The following is a 25,665-nucleotide window of genomic DNA, read 5'->3' as shown; positions in this document are numbered from 1 at the left end:
TCAGAGTCATTGGATGCCAATGCAGGATCCCAGTGACCAGATGGGACGAGAGGAAGCTCAGGAGAGACCAGCTTGAAGGGCCCAAGTCTTGTTCCCACACTGCCAGTAGGAGGCATAAATTCCCACTCAGAGGATGTGTAGGAAAGAAGTGGAGGGGAGAGCCCTTGAAATGGGGAAAACAGTCCTGAGAGGGGCATTAAATTTCATATGGCCAAGTATTTACCCAAAAGAGACCTGAGACATTGTTTTCTTTTTCTTTTTTTTTTTTTTTTTGAGATGGAGTGTCACTCTGTCACCAGGGCTGGAGTGCAGTGGCACGATCTTGGCTCACTGCAACCTCTGCCTCCCAGGTTCAAGCAATTGTCCTGCCTCAGCCTCCCAAGTAGCTGGGATTACAGGCATCTGCCACTACACCCAGCTAAATTTTTTTATTTTTATTTTTAGTAGAGATGGGGTTTCACCATGTTGATCAGGCTGGTTTCGAACTCCTAACCTGCCCGCCTTGGCCTCCCAAAGTGCTGGGATTACAGACATGAGCCACCAAATTTTTTTTTTATTGTTTTTAATTCTCCCCCCAAGTTGTTGAGGTATAATTGGCAAATAAAAATTATATGTTTTCAGGGTGTACAATGTGTTGATTTGACGAGTATACATTGTGAAATAATTACCATCATCAAACTAATGAACACATCATCAACACATATTTACCATTTTTTTGTGTGTGTGTTAGCAAATTTCAGATAGACAATGCAATATTGTTAGTTATAGTCTCCATGTGATTAAAGTCCCAAAACTCATTCATCTTATAACTGAAAGTTTGTACCATTGACTGTTGTTTTTAATCTTTAAATTGAGGCTTAAACTACATTCAGTAAAATGTGCAGAGTGGACACATAAGTGCTCAAGTCGTTGAATTTTATTTAATTCTTTAATGTATTTATTTTGAATAAATAGAGACAGGGTCTTGCTATGTTGCCTAGGCTGGTCTTGAACTCCTGGGCTCACACAATCCTCCCACCTCAGCCTCTCAAGGTGTTGGGATTAGAGGCATGAGCCACCGTGCTCGGCCAATTGTTGAATCTTAATACATGCATACACTCACCTACCCACTTTCCAGATCAAGATGTGTCAGATTCTCATCACCCCAGAAGCCTCCCCCGCCTCCTCCCCATCAGTGCCATCCCAGAGGTCGCCAGTATTTTGACTTCAATCATCATCAGTTGATTTTTCCCTGTACTTGACTTTCATATAATTAGAACCATACAGTATGCCCTCCGAAAGAGACACTTTAAAAAGAAAATGAAATTTAATCACTAATATTTGGCAAGCTTAAAGCCATATCCTCATTTCCAGCCCCAGCCTTCCCTGCCATGGGTGGGAAAGAGTCTGAAAACTGAGTTGGGGCCGGGCGCGGTGGCTCACGCCTGTAATCCTAGCACTTTGGGAGGCCAAGGCGGGTGGATCACGAGGTCAGGAGATCGAGACCATCCTGGCTAACACGGTGAAACCCCGTCTCTAATAAAAATACAAAAAATTAGCCGGGCGTGGTGGCGGGCTCCTGTAGTCCCAGCTAGTCCGGAGGCTGAGGCAGGAGAATGGCATGAACCCGGGAGGCGGAGCTTGCAGTGAGCCGAGATCGCGCCACTGCACCCCAGCCTAGGGGACAGAGCAAGACTCCATCTCAAAAAAAAAAAAAAAAAAAAAGAAAACTGAGTTGGGTGAGTTATGGCAAGCCAAACTACATTTTTCCTTGCATATCTGAGTTACACGGGGTAAATTTCAATCAACTGCTAGTTGTGAGCCTAGAAATAGGGACCCAGGTGAGTTAGGGTCCCTGACCTATGCTTAAGAGCCATTGCCAAAGATTGACTCAGGGAAATGGGTAGTTCCATGCCCCATCCTCTTCCCTACTCACTTCCGCTTGATACTAGAAATGAGACTCACTCAGTGTCCACTTTCCCCACCCTTGGAGAGCTCACAGGGAGTGGAGTGTATCACTCACACAGCCACGTGCTGCTCTGCAGCTGGGAAGGAGCACTCTGGAGAAAGCCGGGCGTGTGTCCTGATGCTCTTCTCACCCTCCAAATCCCCAGCTTCCCCCAGATAGACTGCTATTGACCTTTACCATCCATTTATTTCCTTTTCTTCTCTTCCTCTTCTTTCTTCTACAAAGGCCTCCTGCTTTGAAAATGAGGCATACCCAGGGAAGACAGGTTTCAGGTCAGCTCTGGTTCAAAGGGTGGGTCCCTTCCACTCCGACAAATTTGATCCCCTCATTCTGCCTCCCTCCCTGCCCCTCCTCATGTGTGCGCCCTCTGGTCTTGCCGACTCGGCTCTCTCCTCCGCCTTGATTCCTGTAGGGTACATCTCTCCAAACGGCCCTGCAGAAAGCACAGTGCAGAGATGCCCCTCCCTGGGGAGGGAGGACCCAAAGCTCTGGCCTCCCCTACTCAGTATCAGCTATAAATGCCACAGACATGCTTGCGAGGAAAAAAGAAAAATAAGAAGCCAAACTGTGGAGCAATTCGGGGGCTCCCCCCAACCATCCCACCTGCCTACAAGGCTTACCCTGGCACTGGCTGGCCTTTGGGTCTTTTTGTGCAACTTTATTTTCTATCAAGGCCCAAGGGGTTTGCCCCTTGTCTCTCCGCCTCTTTGGCCTATCCTTCCTTTGGAACCCAGGCATCTAAATGACAACTTTTATGTGCATCATTTAGAGATGAGAAGAGGAAACATCTCTCCTGCCTTCTGGTTCCTGTGGCTGCTTCTCTTTGGACTTCTGGGACCCAGTAAGTGACTTAGCAGTTAAGGAGGGAGAGGTGCATGGAGGCCACATAAAGCCTGAAGGAGATGGGGGATCCCCTGCCCAGGCATGACTCTTCTTCCAGAAACGATGATTCTTTTTTTTTTGGCCCATTTCTGCAAAAGCCAGTACTGATCCCAATTCCACTGACCATGACCCTGATGCTATCTTAGAAGCAAATCTGTATTAGTCTCCCCCAGCTGTGGCTGTGAGCACAAGTTGTGGGGTGGTGAGGCGGTGCTGGGGAAATGGGGGGGATGAGACATTTTTTTTTTCACTCTGTTGCCCAGGCTGGAGTGCAGTGGCACGATCTCTGCTCACTGCAAGCTCCGCCTCCCAGGTTCATGCCATTCTCCTGCCTCAGCCTCCAGAGTAGCTGGGACTACAGGCACCCGCCACCACCACCACATCTGGGTTTTTTTTTTTTTTTTTTTTTGTATTTTTAGTAGAGACGAGGTTTCACTGTGTTAGCCAGGATGGTCTCGATCTCCTGACCTTGTGATCCGCCCGCCTCGGCCTCCCAAAGTGCTGGGATTACAAGCGTGAGCCACCGCGCCCGGCCGAGACTTTTACTTTCCTTTGTATCGTGGATAAAAGTTTTGTTTTTAACTGGAAAATTCTAGTTCTAATAGCATTCTTAATTCCAAATTAAAACCAAGATCTCAGTCTAAAGTCAAGTAAAAATCCTTCAATCCTTCTTTTTTTTTTTCCATAGGTTATTGGGGTACAGGTGATATTTGGTTACATAAGTTCTTTAGTGGTGATTTGTGAGATTTTGGTGCACCCATCACCGAGCAGTATACACTGCACCCACCCTATTTGTAGTCTTTTATCTCTTATGCCTCCCCCATCCTTCCTCCCTAGTGCCCAAAGTCCATTGTATCATTCTCATGCCTTTGAGTCCTCACAGCTTAGCTCCCACATATCAGTGAGAACATACGATGTTTGGTTTTCCATTCCTGAGTTACTTCACTTAGAATAATAGTCTCCAGTCTCATTCAGGTTGCTGCAAACGCCATTAATTCATTCCTTTTTATGGCTGAGTAGTATTCCATCGTATATATATGCCAGTTTCTTTATCCACCTGTTCGTTGATTGATGGGCATTTGGGTTCCATGACTTTGCAATTGTGAATTGTGCTGCTATAAACGTGTGTGCAAGTATCTTTTTTGTATAATGACTTCTTTTCTTCTGGGTAGATACTCAGTAGTGGGATTGCTGGATGAAATGGTGGTTCTACTTTTAGTTCTTTAAGAAATCTCCACACTGTTTTCCATAGTGACTGTACTAGTTTACATTCCCACTAGCAGTGTAGAAGTGTTCCCTGATCACTGCATCTACGCCAACATCTACTGTTTTTTGATTTTTTGCTTCAACCCTTCTTCGGATGCTGCCTGATTCCAAATCCATGTATAGCCCCCTGAGAATTTTCCTGGTAGAAACAAACTGGAGTTCGGCCACTGAGGGGTTGGCTCTGGCATTGGATCAGCAATGGCTGTGAAAGGAAATAGCCCAGGGGAGAAGTGAACTGGGCTCCATGTGATTCCAATGGGCTGTCTGAGACAGTTCTGTTCACTCCAGTTTTTGATTTCTTACATCAACGTATCTTCCCTAATTATGAGACACCAGGTTAACTGGCTCATCCATTCCATTGCCTTTACCGTATGATGGCTCATCGAGAAGCAGGAGGTGCGGTTGAAAGAGAAGGTCTAGGTTGGATGATGTGGAGGATTTGGAGTGCTTCCCCCTTCTTCCTCAGTATGCATCTGTTTCCTGCACCCCACTCCGGATTCGCTCCCTCACCCGCTTCAGCACTTCTCTCAGTGTTCTTTTTCTTCTCTTTCCTGTTGCCTTCATCCTGAATGCTTCAACTGTTCTCTACCTACCCATGCCTTCCAGATCTGCCCATCACCTGTCCTAATCCGGAACTCCAGTCCTATCTGTCTGATTTTAAACAAGAGTCCCCTTACCTCAGAAGAAACTGTCATTCATGTAGTCATTCAACAAACATTTATAGAGCTCCTCCTCTGGCCAGGCACTGCTGCGTGCTAGGCCATGGTGAGGAATGGAGTGGGAAATGCCATGGTCTTGGCCCCCGTGGAACCCTTGGTCTACTGTAAAACATAGACTTAAATAATATTTCCTTACGAAAGGGAGCAAGTGTGCAAGGACTGAAAGGCCCCTCCTCTTTTCCCACCACTAGATCTATAAAGTGACCAACTGTGTCTCATCTAGCCCCATTACAGTGGATTAGCAAGGACCAACTCCTCCATCTGAATGCTGGGCGCCTTCTCACCCTCCTGCTGTCTCGGTGGCTTTGCTCAGTGCATTTCTCCTTCCCCTCCCATCTCGCTTTACCTTTCTTGGGTCCTTTCCATCGGCATCCAAACAAGCTCAGTTCTGTATGCACAAGTATCATCCAAGGAGATGATTAGAAACTTGGGTTTCCAGGCCCTGACACCCCACCAAGCAAGATCTTGATTCAGTAAGCTTGGTGGGATGGTGTAGGTTCCTCAGACAGTGTGATCCCAGATGTCCCTGGACCAAACACTGAATGATGTCCATCCTAATGTCCCCGCATCACTCCTCAGCCACCACCTCTCCCTCCACTCTCCTCCTCACCCCCATTCTTCTTCTTCTTCTTCTTTTTTTTTTTTTTGGAGATGGAGTCTCACTCTGTCACCCAGGCTGGAGTGCAGTGGTGCAATCTCGGCTCACTGCAACCTCTGCCTCCCAGGTTCAAGCGATTCTCCTGCCTCAGCTTCCCGAGTAGCTGGGACTACAGGCACACACTGCCACGCCCAGCTAATTTTTTGTATTTTAGTAGAGATGGGGTTTCATTGTGTTGCCCAGGCTGGTCTTGAACTCCTGAGCTCAGACAATCTACCCACCTCGGCCTCCCAAAGTGTTGGGATTACAGGTGTGAGCCACCATGCCCGGCCCCTCACCCCCATTCTTGAAGGACTTCCCCACACTTGCTATGTCACTTCTCACCTCCCACTCACTTGTTTATTTTATTTTATTGTATTAGGTAATTAATGTAAGTAGTTCTGAAAAAGAAATACTTGTAGTCCTACAAGGCTTCTCATAAAACTTCAGCCCCTGATTCCCTTTCCCCAATTGCTTCTTACTCTGAGTCCTGCTTCCCAGGGCTCCTGTTGGCATTTACCTTCATACTGCATTTATCTATTTATTCAGAGACAGGATCTCACTCTGTCACCCAGGCTGGTGTGCAGAGACACCATCATAGCTCACTGCAGTCTGGTACTCCCGGGCTCAAGGGATCCTCTCACCTCAGCTTTCCAAAGCACTGGGATTACAGGTGTGAGCCATTGCACCCGGCCATAAATTCTCTTACTACCATTACTTTTTTGTTGGTTGAGATTTTTTTTTTTTCCTGCTTTGGGCATGATTTATTGTCTTCCTTCTAATGAAAAGAAAGATTTAGGTTAGACCACTCCCCCTGCACACTTACTGTCTCACATTCCCGCTCACAATTCTCCCCAAATGACTGTATCAAATTTTTGGTGTTAAACTAGCATTTAGTGTCTACATTATGATAACTATAAATGTTACCTCTAGTAACATTTATAACTGGGTCATATAATTGCATTGTGATGACATTATAATAAGTATAAATGACCTCTAGTAACATTTATAACTGGGTCATATAATTGCATTGTGATGACCATCCGTTCTTGTAATTTTTGTTTTTCTAGATATTAATAATAGCCTCATTTTTAAAATTTCCATAGTTTTCTTCATATATATAATTAATTCATCCCAAAATCTCCACCAGAAGTATCTCTGTCTTTTCAATACACATGATGCAATCTATCAGTTTCACTTTTTTCCCTTGAGCAATCCCATTTGGAAGCCTCTGTCCAACCAGTACTGGTTGCTTGCTAGGTCTCTTGTCCTGCAATTTGTATTCAGCAACATTCTGGAAATTCCCTTTTTTCCCTTGTAAATTCTTATCTTTTTTTCTGGCTTTATTTTTCCATCTTGGAGCATCACTTTCTCTAGAATCTTCCTGAGAGAGAGAGTTTATGGTGGGAAATTATTTTAAAACCTTATGCACTGTTAGGGTAATGCTAAGCTGCTGTAACAAGGAGATCCCGAAAGTGGCTTTGAAAAACAAGTTTATTTTTCTCCCTTGTACCAGTCCTAAGGTAAGTATTACAGGATGGTAGGAGCTCTGCTCCATGCAGTCATTCAGGGATCCTGGGTGAATATGGCTCTTCCATCTTCGACATATGGTTTCCAGTGTCATCATCATTTCAGCCCAAGGAGAGGGCAGAAGAACAGTATTTTGTCTTATTTTATGATACAGTCAGTCAAGGTGCAGCCACAAAAGGAGAGGCTCACAGGCCCTAGAGACAGGAGGCATGACACTGCCATGCCGGGCCACCTGAGAAAGACACCAAGGTAGTCAGGAGGCAGAAGACAGGAGTGAAGGAAAGGTTTAGGTCTTTCCTTTTATTGGGGTTTCTGTGGGAAAGGCAAGGAAAGGCAGGGTGAACAGTTTAGGATTGGCTGGTTTGAATAATTTCTGTGTTCTTCGAGCTATATAGCTGATTACTACCTAGTTGCCTGGTACTTGGCTTTGGAATGACTAAGGCAGATAAATATTGTTTCCTGGAGTATATGGGCCAGATGGAGCAGCTGTGGCTCTGGAATGGTTAGTTTGCATATCAGCTCGTGCTCCTGGCTGGGCCCTTTGCTACTTCTAAGAATTGGCTAGCCCTGGAAGGTGCTGTCTCTCCCTAGCTAGAAAAGTTTGTTAAGATGTCAAAACATGATAATATACAGAAAATAAAAATATATATACAAGCAGACATCAAGGAATAGGTATTTACTCTTAAAGAAATGAAGTGGAAATTAATATGTATTCCTTCCCTTTAGGGGCCTCTGACTAGGGCTTAGACATGTAGCCCTACCTAGCTACAAGAGAGGTTGAGAAATGTAACTTAGCCATGTGCCCAGGAAGAAGAGAAAAATGAGCCCAGCCATCCATAGACCTTATATGTCTGAAAATGTCTTATTCCACCCTCACATTTGACTCATAGTTTAGCTGGTTATAGAATTCTAGGATGGATATGATTTTTCTCAGGATTTTAAAGGCATCGATCCACTGTTTCTAGATTCTAGATTGTAAAGTCTGATATTTAGATTATTGATCTCTTGTAAGAGACTCATTTTTTTTTTCTTCTGGAGGATTTCAGATTTTTTAAACTACTGTTCTAAAATCTCATGATATGGTGTCATAGTATGGATTCTTTCATTGTGTTAGGAATTTGTACACTAGAAAGTTATATCAGTCAGTTCTGGGAAATTTTATTGCATTTCTTTCTTTGATAATTGCCTCTTGTCCATTTTCTCTGTTCTGTCTTCCTGAAAAATCTTATAATTTGGATTTTTGACCTCCTGGGCTGACACTCTAATTTTCTTATATTTCTTCTTCTGTCTTCCAACTCTGTCATTTTATTTTTCTTTTGGGGAGATTTCCTCAGCTTCTAAAGTCTTCAAATCCTTCTAGTGAATTTTGAGGTTTTTTTTTTAATTTCAAAGAGATCTTTTTCTTCTCTACAACCGTTTTTAAAATGGCATCTCTTTTTTTTTTTTTTTTTTTTTGAGAAGGAGTCTCGCTCTTTCACCCAGGCTGGAGTGCAGTGGTGCGATCTCGGCTCACTGCAGGCTCCGTCCCCCGGGGTTCACGCCATTCTCCTGCCTCAGCCTCCCGCGTAGCTGGGACTACAGGCGCCCACCACCTCGCCCGGCTAATTTTTTTGTATTTTTTAGTAGAGACGGGGTTTCACCGTGTTAGCCAGGATGGTCTCGATCTCCTGACCTCGTGATCCGCCCGCCTCGGCCTCCCAAAGTGCTAGGTTAAAATGGCATCTCTTATTTGTTTTTGTTTTTTTTCGTGGGTGCTATACTTTCTCTTGTATTGCTGAGGACATTTGAAGTTGGTTTTGCTATTTGCATTGTCTCAGTTCTCTCTGGCTTTGATTCACAGGGATATTTGTTTTGGTCTCTATATTTCAAGCTAGAGATTTTTCTCAAATATCTGGTAATCCCAGAATGTCCTTTGCATTTGAGAGTGAGGCACTAATATGATGCCTGGAAGCTTTGTGTGCAGGGGTAGAGCCTGTCAACTGGTGGACTTAGCTTTAGGGTAACTTTGTAGAGACGTGGCAGTTTTGATTGGGAAGATCCTCAAAATGTCAGTATCTAGTGTTGGCTAATTTCTTTCCACAAGAAGAATTCTCCAGATCCTGTCTAGAGCATACTAGCATAGCTGCTGAAGTGCTGGAAGATGAGTAAGGGAAGAGGTAATGAGGGTTTTACAGTTCAGGGTGTAAGCATTTCCTTAATCGCATAGTTTCAGTAAAACCTTTCACTCCTGCCCTCAGCAGTGCCTGGGATCACTGGTCTAGAGTTTCTTTGGTTTCAATATCTCCAGAGATAAAACCCTAAGCTGTTATAAGGGAGAGAGGTGTATTCATCCAACTCCTTGAGTGGAAGGAGGGATCTGGAGCTGAGAGACAGTCCCTAGCTACATTGCATTTCACCGTCCTTCCTGTATTTAGTCACAGGCCACACCCAAATCTTCAGAGGAGCCTAGCTGCAACTCCTGAATCTTTCCAGGATTCCACAGAATTAATAATTTACCAGTAGTTGACTTACTCTCACCCCCAATGGAGACCTGTATGTTGAAGCTTTCTCTGTTGTGTTGGAGAGTTACCACTGATCCTCCTGCTATTATCTTTAAAAAAATTTTTTTAATATCTCCTCTGCTGTTGTCATCTCTCCATCCTTTGTCCTTGTGGAGGTATGTCTTTTGATATTTCTCTACTTTTTATTCTTCTATGAAATCCGTAAGCCTCCATATATACTTATTTATCCTTTTATTCATTCCAATTGGGGGCTACCCCATCATGCAAATCTGTTTTCAATAAACTAAACTCACTTCCATATTGTCTCTGAATCCAATGGACATGGCCCAGGCCATATCTTACTTGATCTCTCTGCAAAAATCAATTCAGCTAACTTCCATATTTTTCTAGAGCCTCTCTATTCCCTCGACTTCCTTGATTCACTTTTTAGAGTTTTCTTTCTACCTTACTGGATGCTGCTGCTCAGTCTCATTCATTCACCTCTCCTCCTCTATCTGAATGATGGAGTAGCCAGAGCTTGGTCCAGTGCCCTCTTCTCCAACTATACTCTCCCAGACAAGTGATCTCAGTCAGCCTCAAGCTTTAAATACAATGTATATTTAAATGACTTCCAGTTTTATGCCTTTTGTTTTGATTTCTCCTCTGAGAACTAAGTGCGGTTTCTAACTGCCAACAAACAGTCTCCTGGATATCTAATGGGCACAAAAAGTTCAAAATCTCTAATATTTCCAACCTCCACTTCCTCCCTATTCATTCAAACAAATAGAACTAATTTCCAACTCTTTGCGTAAGCCCCAAAGCTAGAAGTTGTTCTTGACTTCTTTTCCTGTCATCCACCACATGCAGCCTTTCAACACTTTCTATTGGTTCTACTTTTCTAATTTCAAAACATAGCTTGTATTCATCCACTGAAATGTATCTCCCCGGCCGGGCGCAGTGGCTCACGCCTGTAATCCCAGCTCTCAGGGAGGCAAGAGGCGGGAGGATAGCTTGAGCCCAGGAGTTCGAGACCTGCCTGGGCAATATAGCGAGACCCCGTTCTCCCGAAAAAGAAAAAAAAAAAAATAAGCGTATCTCCCCTGCTACCATCCTAGTTCAAGCAAAAATTACTGCTCTTAATTAATTTTCTGTTTTCACTCTTGCCCTCCTACATGCCAGTTTTCACACAGCAGGCTGAGTGTGATCTTTTAAAAACATAAATCAGTTTTGTTTTCTACTTTCTCTTCCCTTCCTGAATGATTAAGTCCCACATCATGAGGTGAGGCAGAGCAAAGCAGATATCAGGGTTGGACAGGAGGGAAGGTGCAGTGGCCCAGAGAAGGATATAAGAAACTAAACTGGGGTGGGGTGCGGTGGTTCACGCCTGTAAGCCCAGCACTTTGGGAGGCTGAGGTGGGCAGATCACCTGAGGTCAGGAGTTCAAGGCCAGCCTGGCCAACATGGTGAAATTCTGTTTCTACTAAAAATACAAAAATTAGCTGGGTGTGGTGGCGCATGCCTGTATTTCCAGCTACTCAGGAGGCTGAGGTGGGAGAATACCTTGAACCCAGGAGGTGGAATTTGCAGTGAGCTGAGATCGCACCACTGCACTCCAGCCTGGGTGACAGAGCAAGACTCCATCTCAAAAAAGAAACTAAATTGGATGAAGTGGACTTCTCCACAGAGTGGCAGCCTGGCATGTTTTGTCAGAATCTTGTGAGGGTGAGAGGGAGTATGAGGTGGAGGGAGTATGGGCTGAAAAGAAATGAATAGAATACCAGTGATTTTGTGAGACAATGTTTTGTCTACAATATGTGTAACTGAAGTTCCAGAAAAAAAAGGAACCGAAAACATGTTTAAAGAAATAGTAGCTGAAAAAATCAAATTTGATGAAAACTATAAATTCACAGATCCCAAGAACTCAACAAATATCAAGCAAAATAAACTTTAAAAAATCATACCAAAGTACAATGTAATCAAATAACTAAAAATCAGTGATAAATGGGAAATCCTAGAACCAGCTAGAAAAGAAAAGACACACTGTATACAGAGGAGCAAAGACAAGCATGATAACAGACTTCCTGTGAAAAACCGTGACAACCAGAAGATAAAGAAGCAATATCATTAAAATACTGAAAGAAAAAATACTCTATCAACCTAGAATTACATGGAGTAAAAATATTTTCAGTATGAAGATGAAGGCTTTTCCAGACAAGCAAAAACTGGAAGACACTGCCTCCTGGAGATTGACTTTTTTTTTTTTTTTTTTTTGATACGGAGTTTCGCTCTTGTTGCCCCAGGCTGGAGTGCAATGGTGTGATCTTGGCTCACTGCAACCTCTGCCTCCCAGGTTCAAGCGATTCTTCTGCCTCAGCCTCCCTAGTAGCTGGGATTACAGGCATGCACCACCATGCCTGGCTAATTTTGTATTTTTAGTAGAGATGGGGTTTCTCCATTTTGGTCAGGCTGGTATCAAACTCCCGGTGATCTGCCTGCCTCTGCCTCCCAAAGTGCTGGGATTACAGGCGTGAGTCACCGCGCCCGGCAAGACTGACATTTTTTTAAAAATGTAAAAGAAGGTTCTTCAGGAAGAAAAAATTTAGATCTATGCAAAGGAATGTAGTGTGCTGGAAACGATAAATATATGGGTAATAATAAAAGATTTTTTTCATTTAAATTCTTCTCAAAAGATAATATACTTGAATAACAATGAATTATGAGGCTTATAACATATGTAGACATAAAATGTATGAAAACAGTGGTACAAGGGATAGAAGAAGGAAATGGAAGTGTACTGTGTTAAGTCTCTCACGCCCTTAAATGAAGAGGAATGAGCTCACTGGGAGGTAGACAGTGATAAATTAAAGGTGTATATCGTAAATCCTAGAGCAATGGCACACAAATAAGAATCATATTTAATAAGCTAATGGTGGAAATAAAATGGGGTCAAAAATGACTCAGGGCCGGGTGCAGTGGCTCATGCCTGTAATCCCAGCCCTTTGGGAGGCCAAGGCAGGTGGATCACTTGAGGCCAGGAGTTAGAGACCAGCCTGGGCAACATGGTGAAACCCTGTCTCTACTAAAAATACAAATATTAGCTGGGCATAGTGGTGCACGCCTGTGGTTCCAGCTACTCGGGAGGCCGAGGCAGGAGAATCATTTGGACCTGGGAAGTGGAATTTGCAGTGAGCTGAGATCCCAACACTGCACTCGAGCGTGAGTGACAGAACAAGACTGTCTCAAAAAACAAAACAAAACAAAACAAAAAAGAAACAATAAAATACTGGGTTAATTAAAAAAAAAAAAGTAGGCGAAAAATGGAGGAAAAGGAAAGAAGACCAGATGAGAAAAACAGAAAACAAATATGAAGACTATTAAATTCGGGGCCAGCTACAGTGGTTCACACTTGTAATTCCAGCACTTTTTGGGGCTGAGGCAGGAAGATTACTTGAGCCCAGGAGTTCGAGACAAGCCCAGGCAACATAGGAAGACCCTATCTTTACAAAAAATAAAAATTAAAAAGTAATGAGCCAGGCATCATGACTCGTGCCTGTGATCCTAGATAGTTTGGAGGCTGAGGCAGGAGGATTTCTTGAGCTTAGAAAGTCAAGGCTGCAGTGAGCCGTGATTGTGCCACTGCATTACAGCTTGAGTGACAGTGCAAGACTCTGTCTCTAAAAAAGACTCAGACCCAACATATTTATAATTACATTAAATGTATATGGTTCAGACACCACAGTTAAAAGGCAGAGATTGACACATTGGTTAAAAAAGAAAGCCCCAAATAAATAATATTCAACCAAGAAATAAATTTTAACTAACTATAACTACAAATAGGGTAAACAATAGGGTAAAAATAAGAAGAAGAACGATATGGCCATACTGTATGTTAGCCATGCTAACATCAATTAAAAAAAAAATTGAGTGACTATTTCAATAACAGACAAAATAAGCTTAAGAAGAGGTATATTATTAGGAATAAGGAGAGACATTTCATAATTATAATCATAACACAATATTTATTAACTACAAACGGAGAAAAACCAGCCTGGATACACCTTCTTAATCAAGTAATACAAGAGAACATCATCAATGATGGGACACATTGATATTATCTGTCACCTGATAGTATGCAAAGAGAAGAATACAACATCACTTCAGTGGTTTTCCTGGCAAAGATTAATAACATGAGCCTAATTATGATGAAACATTACAAAAACTCAGTTTAAGGAAAATTCTATAAAATAATTGACCTGTAATCTTCAAAGGTTAAAAGTTATGAAGATCAAAGGAAGACTGAAGAACTGCACCAGACTGAAGAAGACTAAAGAGACAGAACAACGAAAAGCAACACATGATTCTGAATTGAACTGGTTTGCTGTTAAAGACATTATATCAGAACAACTAACAAAACTTGAAAGGGATCTAAAAATCAGGTGGCAGCAATATATTCGTGTGAATTTCTTCATCTTGATGGCTGTATTATGGTTGTGTATGAGAATATATAAAGTATTGAAGGATAATGAGACATCAGGTTACCAAGTAACTCCAAAATGATTCAGGGAAAAGGGTTCTTTGTGTTATACTTGTTACAAAAGAATTTGTGATTTTTTTTTCAAAATAAAAACAAAGAAAAATTAACCAGAGTATGTTATTCCAGTGGGTCCTCATTGTATTTGAAATGAAATTTAACCTTCTACCATGATATTTTGCTAAACTCTGAGCATACCCCTGTCAGCAAAAGAAATGTGGGCTTGGCCGGGCGCGGTAGCTCACACTTCTAATCCCAGCACTTTGGGAGGCCGAGGCGGGCGGATCACGAGGTCAGGAGATCGAGACCACGGTGAAACCCTGTCTCTACTAAAAATACAAAAAATTAGCCGGGCGTGGTGGCGGGCGCCTGTAGTCCCAGCTACTCGGAGAGGCTGAGGCAGGAGAATGGCGTGAACCCGGGAGGCGGAGCTTGCAGTGAGCCGAGATCGCGCCACTGCACTCAAGCCTGGGCGACAGAGCGAGACTCCGTCTCCAAAAAAAAAAGAAATGTGGGCTTACGTTCTTGTAAAGAAGAGAGTTTAGAATATAAAGAATGTAAACACACCTTTGGGTTATGTGCTGTTAATAAGGCAGGGGTCCTGCTTCAGAGATTATGGTTAGAAAAGGTCTCTCTACAGCCTTGTTTTCTCCTTCAATAACTACATTCCAGCCACCCTGGTCTCCTATTTATTCACGAATCACATCGAGCTCATTAACAACTCAGGGTATTTGTACTTATGCTATCAATCTGTGATGTCCTTCTCCTGGCCTTTCAAATTGCTGCCTTCTTTTTTTTTTTTTTGAGATGGAGTTTCGCTCTTGTTGACCAGGCTGGAATGCAGTGGCACAATCTTGGCTCACCGCAACGTCTGCCTTCCGGGTTCAAGTGATTCTCCTGCCTCAGCCTCCTGAATAGCTGGGATTATAGGCATGCGCCACCACGCCTGGCTAATTTTGTATTTTTAGTAGAGATGGGGTTTCTCCATGTTGGTCAGGCTGGTCTTGCACTCCCGACCTCAGGTGATCCGCCTGCCTTGGCCTCCCCAAGTGCTGGGATTACAGGCGTGAGCCACCATGCCTAGCCCAGATGGCTGCCTTCTTATCCTTCAGATCTCAGTTCATATGTCAATTCCTCAGAGAGACCTTTTCTGACTCTAGTATCTAAAGCAGCACCACTGCTTTCTTTAACAGCACTTAAGCCAATGTGTATTTATTTTTTTTATGTTGTATCTCTCTTCTTTACTAAATTATAAGCCCATATCTCTTTTGCTGACAGGAGTATGCCCAGTTTAGTAAAATACCAGGTACATATTAAACCCTCAATATCTGCATAAATAAATGAATAAGCAGTACTGAGTATATGTTAAAGTAACACTATACTAAACCTGCAAATTCATCCTTAATCCATTCCCACCACCTTATTTGTCCTCCACCTCAGGCTCTGAGAATACCACAGCCTTCACAAAAGGCTCTGACACCACCACAGCCTCCATCACAGGCTCTGAGACCACCATGGCCTCCACCATGGCCTCTACTATGGCCTTAACTACAGGCTCTAAGATCACCACAGACTCTACCACAGGCTCTGAGACAACCTCGGCCTCCACCATGGCTTCTACTGCAGCCTTCACCACAGGCTCTGAGACCAACACAGCCTCCACCACAGACTCAGGGACTACTATAGCCTCCACTAGGACCTTCACCACACGCTCTGACACAACCACAGCCTCCACTGCAGGCTCTGAAACTATCGTGGCCTCCACCGCAGTCTCTGAGACCACAACAACCTCTACTACAGCCTCCACTACAGTCCCTGAGACTACCATGGCCTCAAGCACAACCTCCAATGCAGGCTCGGAGACAACGATGGCCTCCTCCATAATTTCTGAGGCCACCATGGCATCCACCACAGGCTCTGAGACCACCACAGTCTCCACCACAGGCTCTGAGACCACCACCACCACCACTGCAGGCTCTGAGACCACTAAAGTCTCTACCACAGGCTCTGAAACCACCACAGCATCTACTGCAGGTTCTGAGACCACCACAACCTCCACCTCCACAGCAGGCTCTGAGGCCACCACAACCTCAACTGCAGACTCCAAGGTGATCACGGCATCCAGCATGAGCTCTGAGACCACTATGGCCCCCACTGCAGGCTCTAACACCACCACAGCCTCTACCACAGGCTCTGAGACCATTACAGTCCTGGTTAAAGCCTCTGAGACCACCACAGCCTCTATAGAAGATTCTGAGACCACCACCCCCTCCTCCACAGGCTCTCAGACCACCATAGTCTGTATTTCAGGTTCTGAGATCACCACCACCTCCATGGCAGGATCTGAGACCACCACAGTCTCTAGTGCAGGCTCTGAGACCACCACAGCTTCTACGGCAGGCTCTGACACCACCACCATCTCCAGTGCAGGCTCTGAGACCACTACAGTCTCTACCACAGGCACTGAGACCACCATGGTCTCCACCATGGGCTCAGAGACCACCACAAACTCTACTGCAGGCTCTGAGATCACCACAATCTCTCCTGCAGGCTCTGAGACCACCACAGTCTCCACCATGGGCTCTGAGACCACCATAAACTCTACTGCAGGCTTTGAGACCACCACAGTCTCAACTTCAGGCTCTGGAACCACCATGGCTTCTACCACAGGCTCTGAGACCACCACAGCCTCTACTGCAGATTCTGAGACCACTGCAGCCTCTATTACAGGCTCTCAGACCACCATGGCATCCACCATGAGCTCTGAGACCACTGAAGCCTCTACCACAGGCTCTGAGACCACCAAGGTCTCCACTGCAAGCTCTGAGATGACCACAGTCTTCACTGCAGGCTCTGAGACCACCACAGTCTCCACCATGGGCTCTGAGACCACCATCACCTTTACTGAAGGCTCTGAGGCCACAACAGTCTATACCACAGGCTCTGAGACCACCACAGCCTCTACTTCAGACTCTGAGACTACAACAGCCTCTACTGCACATTCTGAGACCACTGCAGCCTCCACTATGGGTTCTGAGACCACCACAGTCTCAACTGCAGGCTCTGAGACCACAGTCTCCATTGCAGGCTCTGAGACCACTGCAGCCTCTACTGCAGGCTCTGAGACCACCGCAGCCTCTACTGAAGATTCTGAAACCAACACAGTATCTACTGAAGATTCTGAGAGTACCTCAGCCTCTACTACAGGGTTTGAGATAACCACAGCCTCTATTACAGGCTCTGAGGCCACTATGGCATCCACCATGGGCTCTGAGATCACTATGGCCTCTACCATAGGCCCTGAGACCACCAAGGTCTCCACTGCAAGCTCTGAGATGACCACAGTCTTTGCTGCAGGCTCTGAGACCACCACAGCCTCTAATACAGGCCCTGAGACCACCACAGCCTCCACCATGGGTTCTGAGACTACCACAGATTCTACCACAGGCTCTGAGACCACCACAGCCTCTACTACAAGCTCTGAGACTACTATGGCCTCTACCATAGGCTCTGAGACCACCAAGGTCTCCACCGCAAGCTCTAAAATGACCACAGTCTTCACTGAAAACTCTGAGACCACCATAGCCTCTACCACAGGCTCTGAGACCACCACAATCTCCACTGCAGGCTCTAAGACCATCCCAGCCTCTACAGCGGGCTCTGAGACCACTACCAACTTTACTGAAGGCTCTGAGGCCACAACAGTCTATACCACAGGCTCTGAGACCACCACAGCCTCTACTACAGACTCTGAGACTACCACCACCTCTACTGAAGGCCCTGAGACTACCACAGCCTCTACTGAAGGCTTTGAGACCGCTACAGTTTCTACCACAGGCTCTGAGACCACCACAGTCTCTGCTAAAGGCTCTGAGACCACTATAGTCACTACTATGGGCTCTGAGACCACCACAGCCTCTACTGCAGGCTCCGAGACCACCACAGTCTCTACTGCAGGCTCTGAGACCACTACAGTCTCCACCACAGGCTCTGAGACTACCATCACCTCTACTGAAGGTTCTGAGACCACTACAGTCACTATTGCAGGCTCTGAGACCACAACAGTCTATACCACAGGCTCTGAGACTATCACCACCTCTACTGAAGGCTCTGAGACCACCACGATCTCTACCACGGGCTCTGAGACCACCACAGCTTCTACCACAGATTTGGAGACCACCACAGTCTCCACCACAGGCTCTGGGATCACCACCGCCTCTACCGCAGGCTCTGAGACCACAACAGCCTATACCACAGGCTCTAAGACTACCACCACCTCTACTGAAGGCTCTGAGGCCACTACAGCTTCTACCACAGGCTCTGAGACCACCACGGCCTCTACCACAGGCTCTGAGATGACTACAGTCTCTACCACAGTCTCTGAGACCACCACGGCCTCTACCATAGGCTCTGATACCACCACATCCTCTACTGCAGGCTCTGAGGCCATCACCACCTCTACTGAAGGCTCTGAGACCACCACAGCCTCCACTGCAGGCTCTGAGACCACCACAGCCTGTACCACAGGTTCTGAGACCTCCACACCCTCCAGTGCAGGCTCTGAGACCAACACTGTCTTCATCATAAGCTCTGAGACAACCATAGCTTCCACTGCAAGCTTTGAGCCCACTGCAACTTCCCTCACAGGTTCTGAGACCACCACAATCTCTATCACAGCTTCTGGAGCCACTGCAGCCTCCACCACTATCTCTGCCACCACTTTTGTGCCCACTAAGGCCACTGACATTTCTATTGAGCCCATCACCAATACAGCTGTGTCAGGTACTAACCCCCCGTCTTCTTTGAGCCCGCACATTTTAACTCCAGTGGCAACCACCAGCTTTTCACATGTTTCTATCATCTCTTCCCTGGTTCAAGTCAAGCCAGCACACAGATATAATTTCCTCTTCTAGGCTGGGCGTGGTGGCTCACGCCTGTAATCCCAGCACTTTGGGAGGCCAAGGCGAGCGAATCATGAGGTCAGGAGATCGAGACCATCCTGGCTAACACAGTGAAACCCCATCTCTACTAAAAATACAAAAAATTAGCTGGGCGTGGTGGCACATGCCTGTAGTCTCAGCTACTTGGGAGGCTAAGGCAGGAGAATGGTGTGAATCCGGGAGGCGGAGCTTGCAGTGAGCAGAGATCGCGCCACTGCACTCCAGCCTGGGCGACAGAGCAAGATTCCATCTCAAAAAACAAAAATTTCCTCTTCTAGAATCCTAATTGCCTCTACTCTGGTCTCACCTCTTTTTTTTTTTTTAACTGCCCATCACTTCCATTACAATCAGAACCACAATATAATAAACCACAAGTGCATCATATCTGTCACGTCTTCCTCCAGCAAGCCCACCTCAACTCTGCTGGCCCATCACAGTTTTGTGAAATGCTCCCACTTCGGTGCCAAGTAGATTATCTCTATTCAACCCACCATCTGTGACACCACCACCTCCTATCAATATATTGACCCTAGTCCAGAGGCTGGTAGACCATGTTTCATGGGTCAAGTCTCACCTGTTACCTGGTTTTGTAAAGTTTTACTGGAACATAATCATGCCCATTCATTTACGGTTTGTCTCCAGCTGCTTTTCCACTTTTCAGTGTATTTGCAACAGAGACACCCTGGCGCAAAAGCCTAAAGTATTTGCTGTTTGGACCTTTACAGAAAAAATTTGGCAACCTTTGCTCCAGTCTGAGACCAAACAATTTTGTTTCTTCTCTGGCACTTGCCATCAGCAAGCTGGTTACATCTGATTCTATCCTCTTGGTTCTAAGCGCACTCACTTCTATTCTCATGACTGGTGCTGTTTGTGATCCCATTTTAATGACTTCTGACCTAGGCACACCCATCGCTACCTAAGCCGCCACCACCGCCTCTGCTGTGTTGATTCTTGCTCGCACCTGTCTGAGCCCACCCTCTCCTGTCCCTGTGAGCAGCCTTCTCCACTTGGGTCAGGTCCTCCCACATCTGCCCAAGCACACTCACCCCACCTTTGCTGACCACCACAGTGTGGTAGATGACGTCACCTCTGTCCCAGCCACTGCCACTGGCATGCCCATGAGTGAATCCAATTCTGTCATCTCCTCCTCCAGCTCCCTCCTTACGCACAGTGATCACAGTCACAAGAGAAGCAGGGCCTGCTGCTTTGTATACCAGCCCACTCACTTATTTGATCTGCTTTGATTTATTTATTTCCAATTTTTTTCCATAAGTTATTGGGATATAGGTGGTATTTTGTTATATGAATAAGTTCTTTAGTGGTGATTTGTGAGATTTTGGTGCACCCATCACCCTAGCAGTATACACTGCACCATATTTGAAATCTTTTATCCCTCGCCCCCTCCCACTCTTCCCCCAAAGTCCCCAAAGTCCATTGCATCATTCTTATGTCTTCATATTTTCATAGCTTAGCTCCCGCGTATCAGTGAGAACATACGATGTTCGGTTTTCCATTCGTGAGTTACTTCACTTAGAATAATAGTCTTCAATCTCATCCAGGTCACTGCAAATGCTGTTAATTCATTCCTTTTTATCAGCCCACCCTCTTCTATTTGGGTGGCCACTTCTGAAGTCAAATAGATCTTCCACTTCTGAACCCATCACGATCACATTTCCTCAACCTTCTGCCTCCTCCATCACCAACTCCACCAGATGACACATTCTACATCCTTCTCTGTATGACACCCACCTCCATTCTGGGGACATGGCCACAGCAGAATCGCTTTCTACCATCTCTCCTCCCCCACTACGCCTCTCCTGAGCCACCTCCACCATAGGTTTGTTAGATTCACCCTCCTCTGCTCTAAGCACCCCTATTCCCCTTTAATCATCTCTGCTACAAATGCATCATCTTGTGTGACCTGTTTCATAGGCACCAGAACCACTGGAACCAGACCCACTGCCTCCAGCTCTGTCACCATGGCCCCTGGAATGGACTCCACGGCCTCTGCTGCCAGCCATACTGTGCCAGGAATAGTCCCAAACACTTCTGGCCTGGGTATATCCACTATGGGAGCATCATCTACCACCTCAGCCCTCGGCGTCAGGACCGCCACGCGATCCACCCGTGAGCCAACCAGCAGCACCTCCCAGGAAACAGGCCCGGTGTCCACGGGCACAAACACAGTTAGCATGAGCCACACACCCACAAACGTGATCAAACCAAATGGATATTTACAGCCCTGGGCTATCATCCTCATTTCCCTGGCTGCAGTTGTGGCTGGTGTTGGATTGTCAGCAGGACTGAGTTTTTGTCTGGTGAGTACCCAGGGTGGGTTCATAGGGGAGCCTGGCGAGAAGGCAGGGGGGAATCATGTCAGCAGTGCTTTGGAAAAATCCAGAATGAGAAAAGAGAGTAAGTTGGTGCGCTCAGAAGGAAAGAATCACCTAGCTTGATATAAGGACCAGAGAGAATGCTTAAGTCAGAGAAAGTGAGAAGCAAAGCAGAAAAAGAGGAGGGAAAAGATGGAGTTGGGGCCAAAGTGAAGGGAAATACTGACAGAACAAGGGAATTACTGAGAGAGAACAAAGAGGACATAAACATAAAGAAAGCAAGAAGCAGCTGGGTGCAGTGGCTCATGCCTGTAATCCCAGCACTTTGGAAGGCCAAGGTGGGTGGATCACTTGAGTCCAGGCATTTGAGACCAGCCTGGCCAACATGGTGAAACTTGTCTTTACTAAAAATATAAAAAGTAGTCGAGAGTGGTAGCATGGACTTGTAGTCCCAGCTACTTTGGAGGCTGAGGCACGAGAATCACTTGTACCTGGGAGATGGAGGTTGCAGTGAGCAGAGATCGCGCCACTGCACTCCAGCCTGGGTGACAGAGAAAGATCCTGTCTCGAAAGAAAGAAGGAAAGAAAGAAAGAAAGAGAGAGAGAGAGAGAGAAAGGAAGGAAGGAAGGAAGGAAGGAAGGAAGGAAGGAAGGAAGGAAGGAAAGGAAGGAAGGAAAGGAAGGAAGGAAGAAAAGAGAGGGAGGAAGGAAGGAAGGAAGGAAGGAAGGAAGGAAGGAAGGAAGGAAGGAGAGACAGAGAAAGAAAGAAAAAGAGAAAGAAAGGAAAGCAAGAAAGAGAAAGAAAGAAAGAAAAAAGAAAGAAACTGAGAAAGAAAAAAGAAAGAAGGAAAGAAAGAGAGAAATAGAGAAAAGAAAGAAAGAAGCATAAAAATGTTCAGCCAGCCAAAATGTGGGCTTCCAATTGTCTCATGTATGACAAATTTCTGGTCCTCACAGCAATTCCTTGTGCAGCCTGCGAATGTTACTCTCTGACCTCCCACTCCATCTCTGCTCTCTGCTCTTGATTGTTCTTTGAATACATATTTTTCTTACATTGATTTCACATTTATTGATGTTCTTCCTGTTTTCTTGTGATCCTGTGGGTAAGTTCCCATTTGAGGGGTGAAGCAGAGTACAAATCAGTGGTGTGCTGGAGCTGGCTCATCCTGGCCCACAAGATTGTGCAGTTCTTCCCATTTCTGAGCTGAGTGGTGTGACACTGGTAGCTTAAAATATGCTGTGTTGGAAATATTTACACCACAGCAATTGTCAAACACTACAAATAAGCACTTTTCCCTAGGAGAGCCTGTTATTAAGTGTTGGACAACATACCACTGGTAAAAATGGACAAAATGAAAAATATGGAAGTCACAAAAGGTTTGGATAATATAGTCAATTTGCTGAGGTTCTTTATTTTAGAATTCTCAGCCTCTCTCCATATGTGGGCTACATAATAAATACCAGCATCTAAGAATTACTCCCTAACTTACTTTATTATTTCATTTGCAAGATCAAGAGAGAATAACAAAAGTGAACATTGAGTTTTAACTACGTGCTAGGCTCAAGGCTGAATGTTTCAAATGCATAATGTCATTTAATCTGGTCTACAATCCTGTGGCCATATTGTATTCATCTTACAAGTGAGGGATCTGGAGCTTCATGATCTTAGCTATTTGCCCCAGCACATGTAGTGAGTGGCAGATATAAGACTCTAACCCAGGTTGGTTGGATTCTGGAGTTCATGCCTCTAATCTCAAGGCTCTGTGTAGACAGCTTTCCAGGGCTCTCAATTCCACATACCTGTTCTAAGATTTCTTGGCTGACTAATAAAGAGAAAGACTGTCTGTCAAGTGAGTCTCTGTGCCTTTCACACAGGGGTATGGATTTACCTTTGTCTTGGAAGTCCAAAAACACATAACCTTATGATCTGCAGAGCAAGGGCCTGAGTATTCACATAAAGATGATATGTTAATAAGGTAACAGGGAAGCTTATTTTCTGAGATGGAGAAACAGTAAAAGAACAAGGAGAAAGAGAGACAGAGACAGAGATCATAGTAAGGATGGTGGTAAAGAGAAGAGAAAATGGGCGGTTTGGAAAAGTGAAAATCTGACATTGGTGAAACAGGCATGTATGGTGATTAGGGAGAGGAGACTTAACTTTCATTTATCATTATATTTATTTTTTTCTTTTAGAGATACCTTTTCTTCCCCCTGAGAAATTGTGGTATTTATTACCCCCATGGCCACAGGCATGGCCTTGGTCTGGACCTGGACTTGGGCCTGGGCTCTGGGACATTCCACAGCCTGGGAAATGCACTGGTTCATGGAGGAGAACTTGAAATGGGACATGGAGGAACACATGGCTTTGGATATGGAGTGGGCCATGGACTGAGCCACATCCATGGAGATGGCTACGGAGTGAATCATAGTGGGCATTGCAGACATGGAGGAGGCCACTGAGGAGACCATGGAGTGGATCACAGAGGAAGCCACCAAGGAAGCCATGGCAGGACAAGATGGCTGTGGCCATAGATTGGGTATCAAAACATATTATGGGTGGGAGGGGGTCACGGAGGAGAAAAAAAAAATGATCATGAAATAATTAAAATGGAGCATAGGAAGGTTCCCAGGAGGTGATCCATGGAGATGGACATGGACTAGGTCAAGAAAAGAACAAGCAAAAGGACCACAGAGACTTTGACTGGCTTGGAGGGGACTTCGAGTCAAAGCTTCTGTGAGTTTTTCCTGAGTCTCAGCCTCTGTTGTTGGGAGTCACAACAACCACCCTCAGGACATCTTCTCTCCCATTTCCCGCCACATCAGGGTCAACGTTTCTCATCCCTGTGTTTCCTCATGGTGCTATAAATATTACCAAGACATGTCTAAGAAACAAAACATAATGAATGTATTATCAGGGCCACACGCTTATTCATTTTCCTGTTTGTTCTTTCAGTTTTTTTTTTTTTTTTTTTGAGTGCTTATTATGTACCACTGACTATCCCAGGAGCCTTTAAACATGTCATCATTTGGCTGGGTGTGTTGGCTTATGCCTGTAATCCCAGCACTTTGGGAGGCCAACGCGGGTGGATCACTTGAGGTCAGGAGTTTGAGACCAGCCTGGCCAACATGGTGAAACCCGGTCTCTACTAAAAAAGATACAAAAATTAGCTGGGTGTGGTGGTGAGAGCCTGTAATCCAGCTACTCAGGATGCTGAGGCAGGAGAATCGGTTGAATCTGGCAGGTGGAGGTTACAGTGAGCTGAGATTGTGCCACTGCACTCCAGCCTGGGTGACAGAGGAAGACTGTCTCAAAAAAAAAAAAAAAAAAGGTCATCATTTAATCATCAGAAAATATCTTGGTGACCGTGAGGTAGGCAAAGATACTTAGATACTTAAGCAAGACACAAAAAGCACTAGCTATTAAAAGAAAGTGTGATGATTTGGACTTCATTAAAGCCTAGTATCAGCATATACCTTTAAAAGGTATATTCTTAACTATAAAAGGAAAGTCAAAGATGGGAGAAGATATTGCAACACATATAGCTAACAAACAACTCATATCCAGAATGCAGAAAGAACTACAATAAGAAAAAGATGATGCAATTTTAAAGTGGGCAAAATATTTGATAAATAGTTAACAAAAGAGGATATCAAAACAGCAAGTGAACATTTGAAAAGGTACCAAATATCACTGCTTATCAGAGAACTGGAATGTAAAACTGCAATGAGATATCACTACATACACACACTGTAATGACTAGCATTTGAAAGACTGCCAATGCCAAGTACTGGAAAGGACATTGAACAACTGGAACTCTCACACATTGTTAGTAGGAGTGTAAATTGATACAATTATCTTGGGAAAATGTTTGGCAATGCTAAAATTAAACACACATACCCTATGACTCGGTACTTCCACTCCTGAGAGTAAATATCCAGCAGAAATGAATGTCTGTGTCCACCAAAAGACATGTACCATGCCAGCTTCATTCATACCACTGCAGGGTGGAAATTTACCCCCAAAGTCCACTAACATTAGAATGGGTAAGTAAATTGTGACAAATTCATACAGTGGAATACTACCCAGTAGTGAAAAAAAAAACCCTATGAAATCACGCAGTAACATTAATGAATCTCATAGTCAGTGTTGAGTAAAAGAAGTCAAAACAAAATTGTACCTACTGTATAATTCCATTCACATGCAGTTCAAGGACATGTGACATTAACCTGTTGTAATAAAGGTCAGAGTTGAGGATGCCTTTGTGGGAAAATGCTGACCGGGAGAAGGCATGAGAAAGCCTTCTTGCAGGGGCAGACAGGGGAAGCTGAGAATGTTCTATATATGATCTGGTGGTGATTACAAGGGTATATAAATATGTAAAAACTTCATTAAAATGTT

General features: G+C 44.8%; 1 protein-coding gene across 1 annotated transcript; it reads left to right on the top strand.

Annotated features, from left to right (window-relative positions):
• The first annotated feature begins 2,719 nt into the window (after positions 1-2,719).
• Positions 2,720-23,726, top strand: MUC22 (mucin 22). Its single transcript, XM_055263396.2, has 4 exons — positions 2,720-2,789; positions 15,434-18,775; positions 20,866-21,251; positions 23,460-23,726. The coding sequence occupies exons 1-4, from the start codon at positions 2,720-2,722 to the stop codon at positions 23,724-23,726; spliced, it is 4,065 nt and encodes a 1,354-aa protein (XP_055119371.2).
• The last annotated feature ends 1,939 nt before the right edge of the window (positions 23,727-25,665 follow it).

This window comes from Symphalangus syndactylus, chromosome 23, assembly GCF_028878055.3.
Source record: "Symphalangus syndactylus isolate Jambi chromosome 23, NHGRI_mSymSyn1-v2.1_pri, whole genome shotgun sequence".
NCBI lineage: Eukaryota > Metazoa > Chordata > Mammalia > Primates > Hylobatidae > Symphalangus > Symphalangus syndactylus.
This window is presented reverse-complemented; position numbering and strand designations above follow the sequence as displayed.

Bases quoted from the DNA above. Each gene is read 5' to 3' on its own strand.
- MUC22 (XM_055263396.2), top strand. From the start codon at position 2,720: ATGAGAAGAGGAAACATCTCTCCTGCCTTCTGGTTCCTGTGGCTGCTT. The intron at 2,790-15,433 runs GTAAGTGACTTA...CCTCCACCTCAG, and splicing joins CTTTGGACTTCTGGGACCCA to GCTCTGAGAATACCACAGCC. The intron at 21,252-23,459 runs GTGAGTACCCAG...TTTTTCTTTTAG, and splicing joins CAGGACTGAGTTTTTGTCTG to AGATACCTTTTCTTCCCCCT.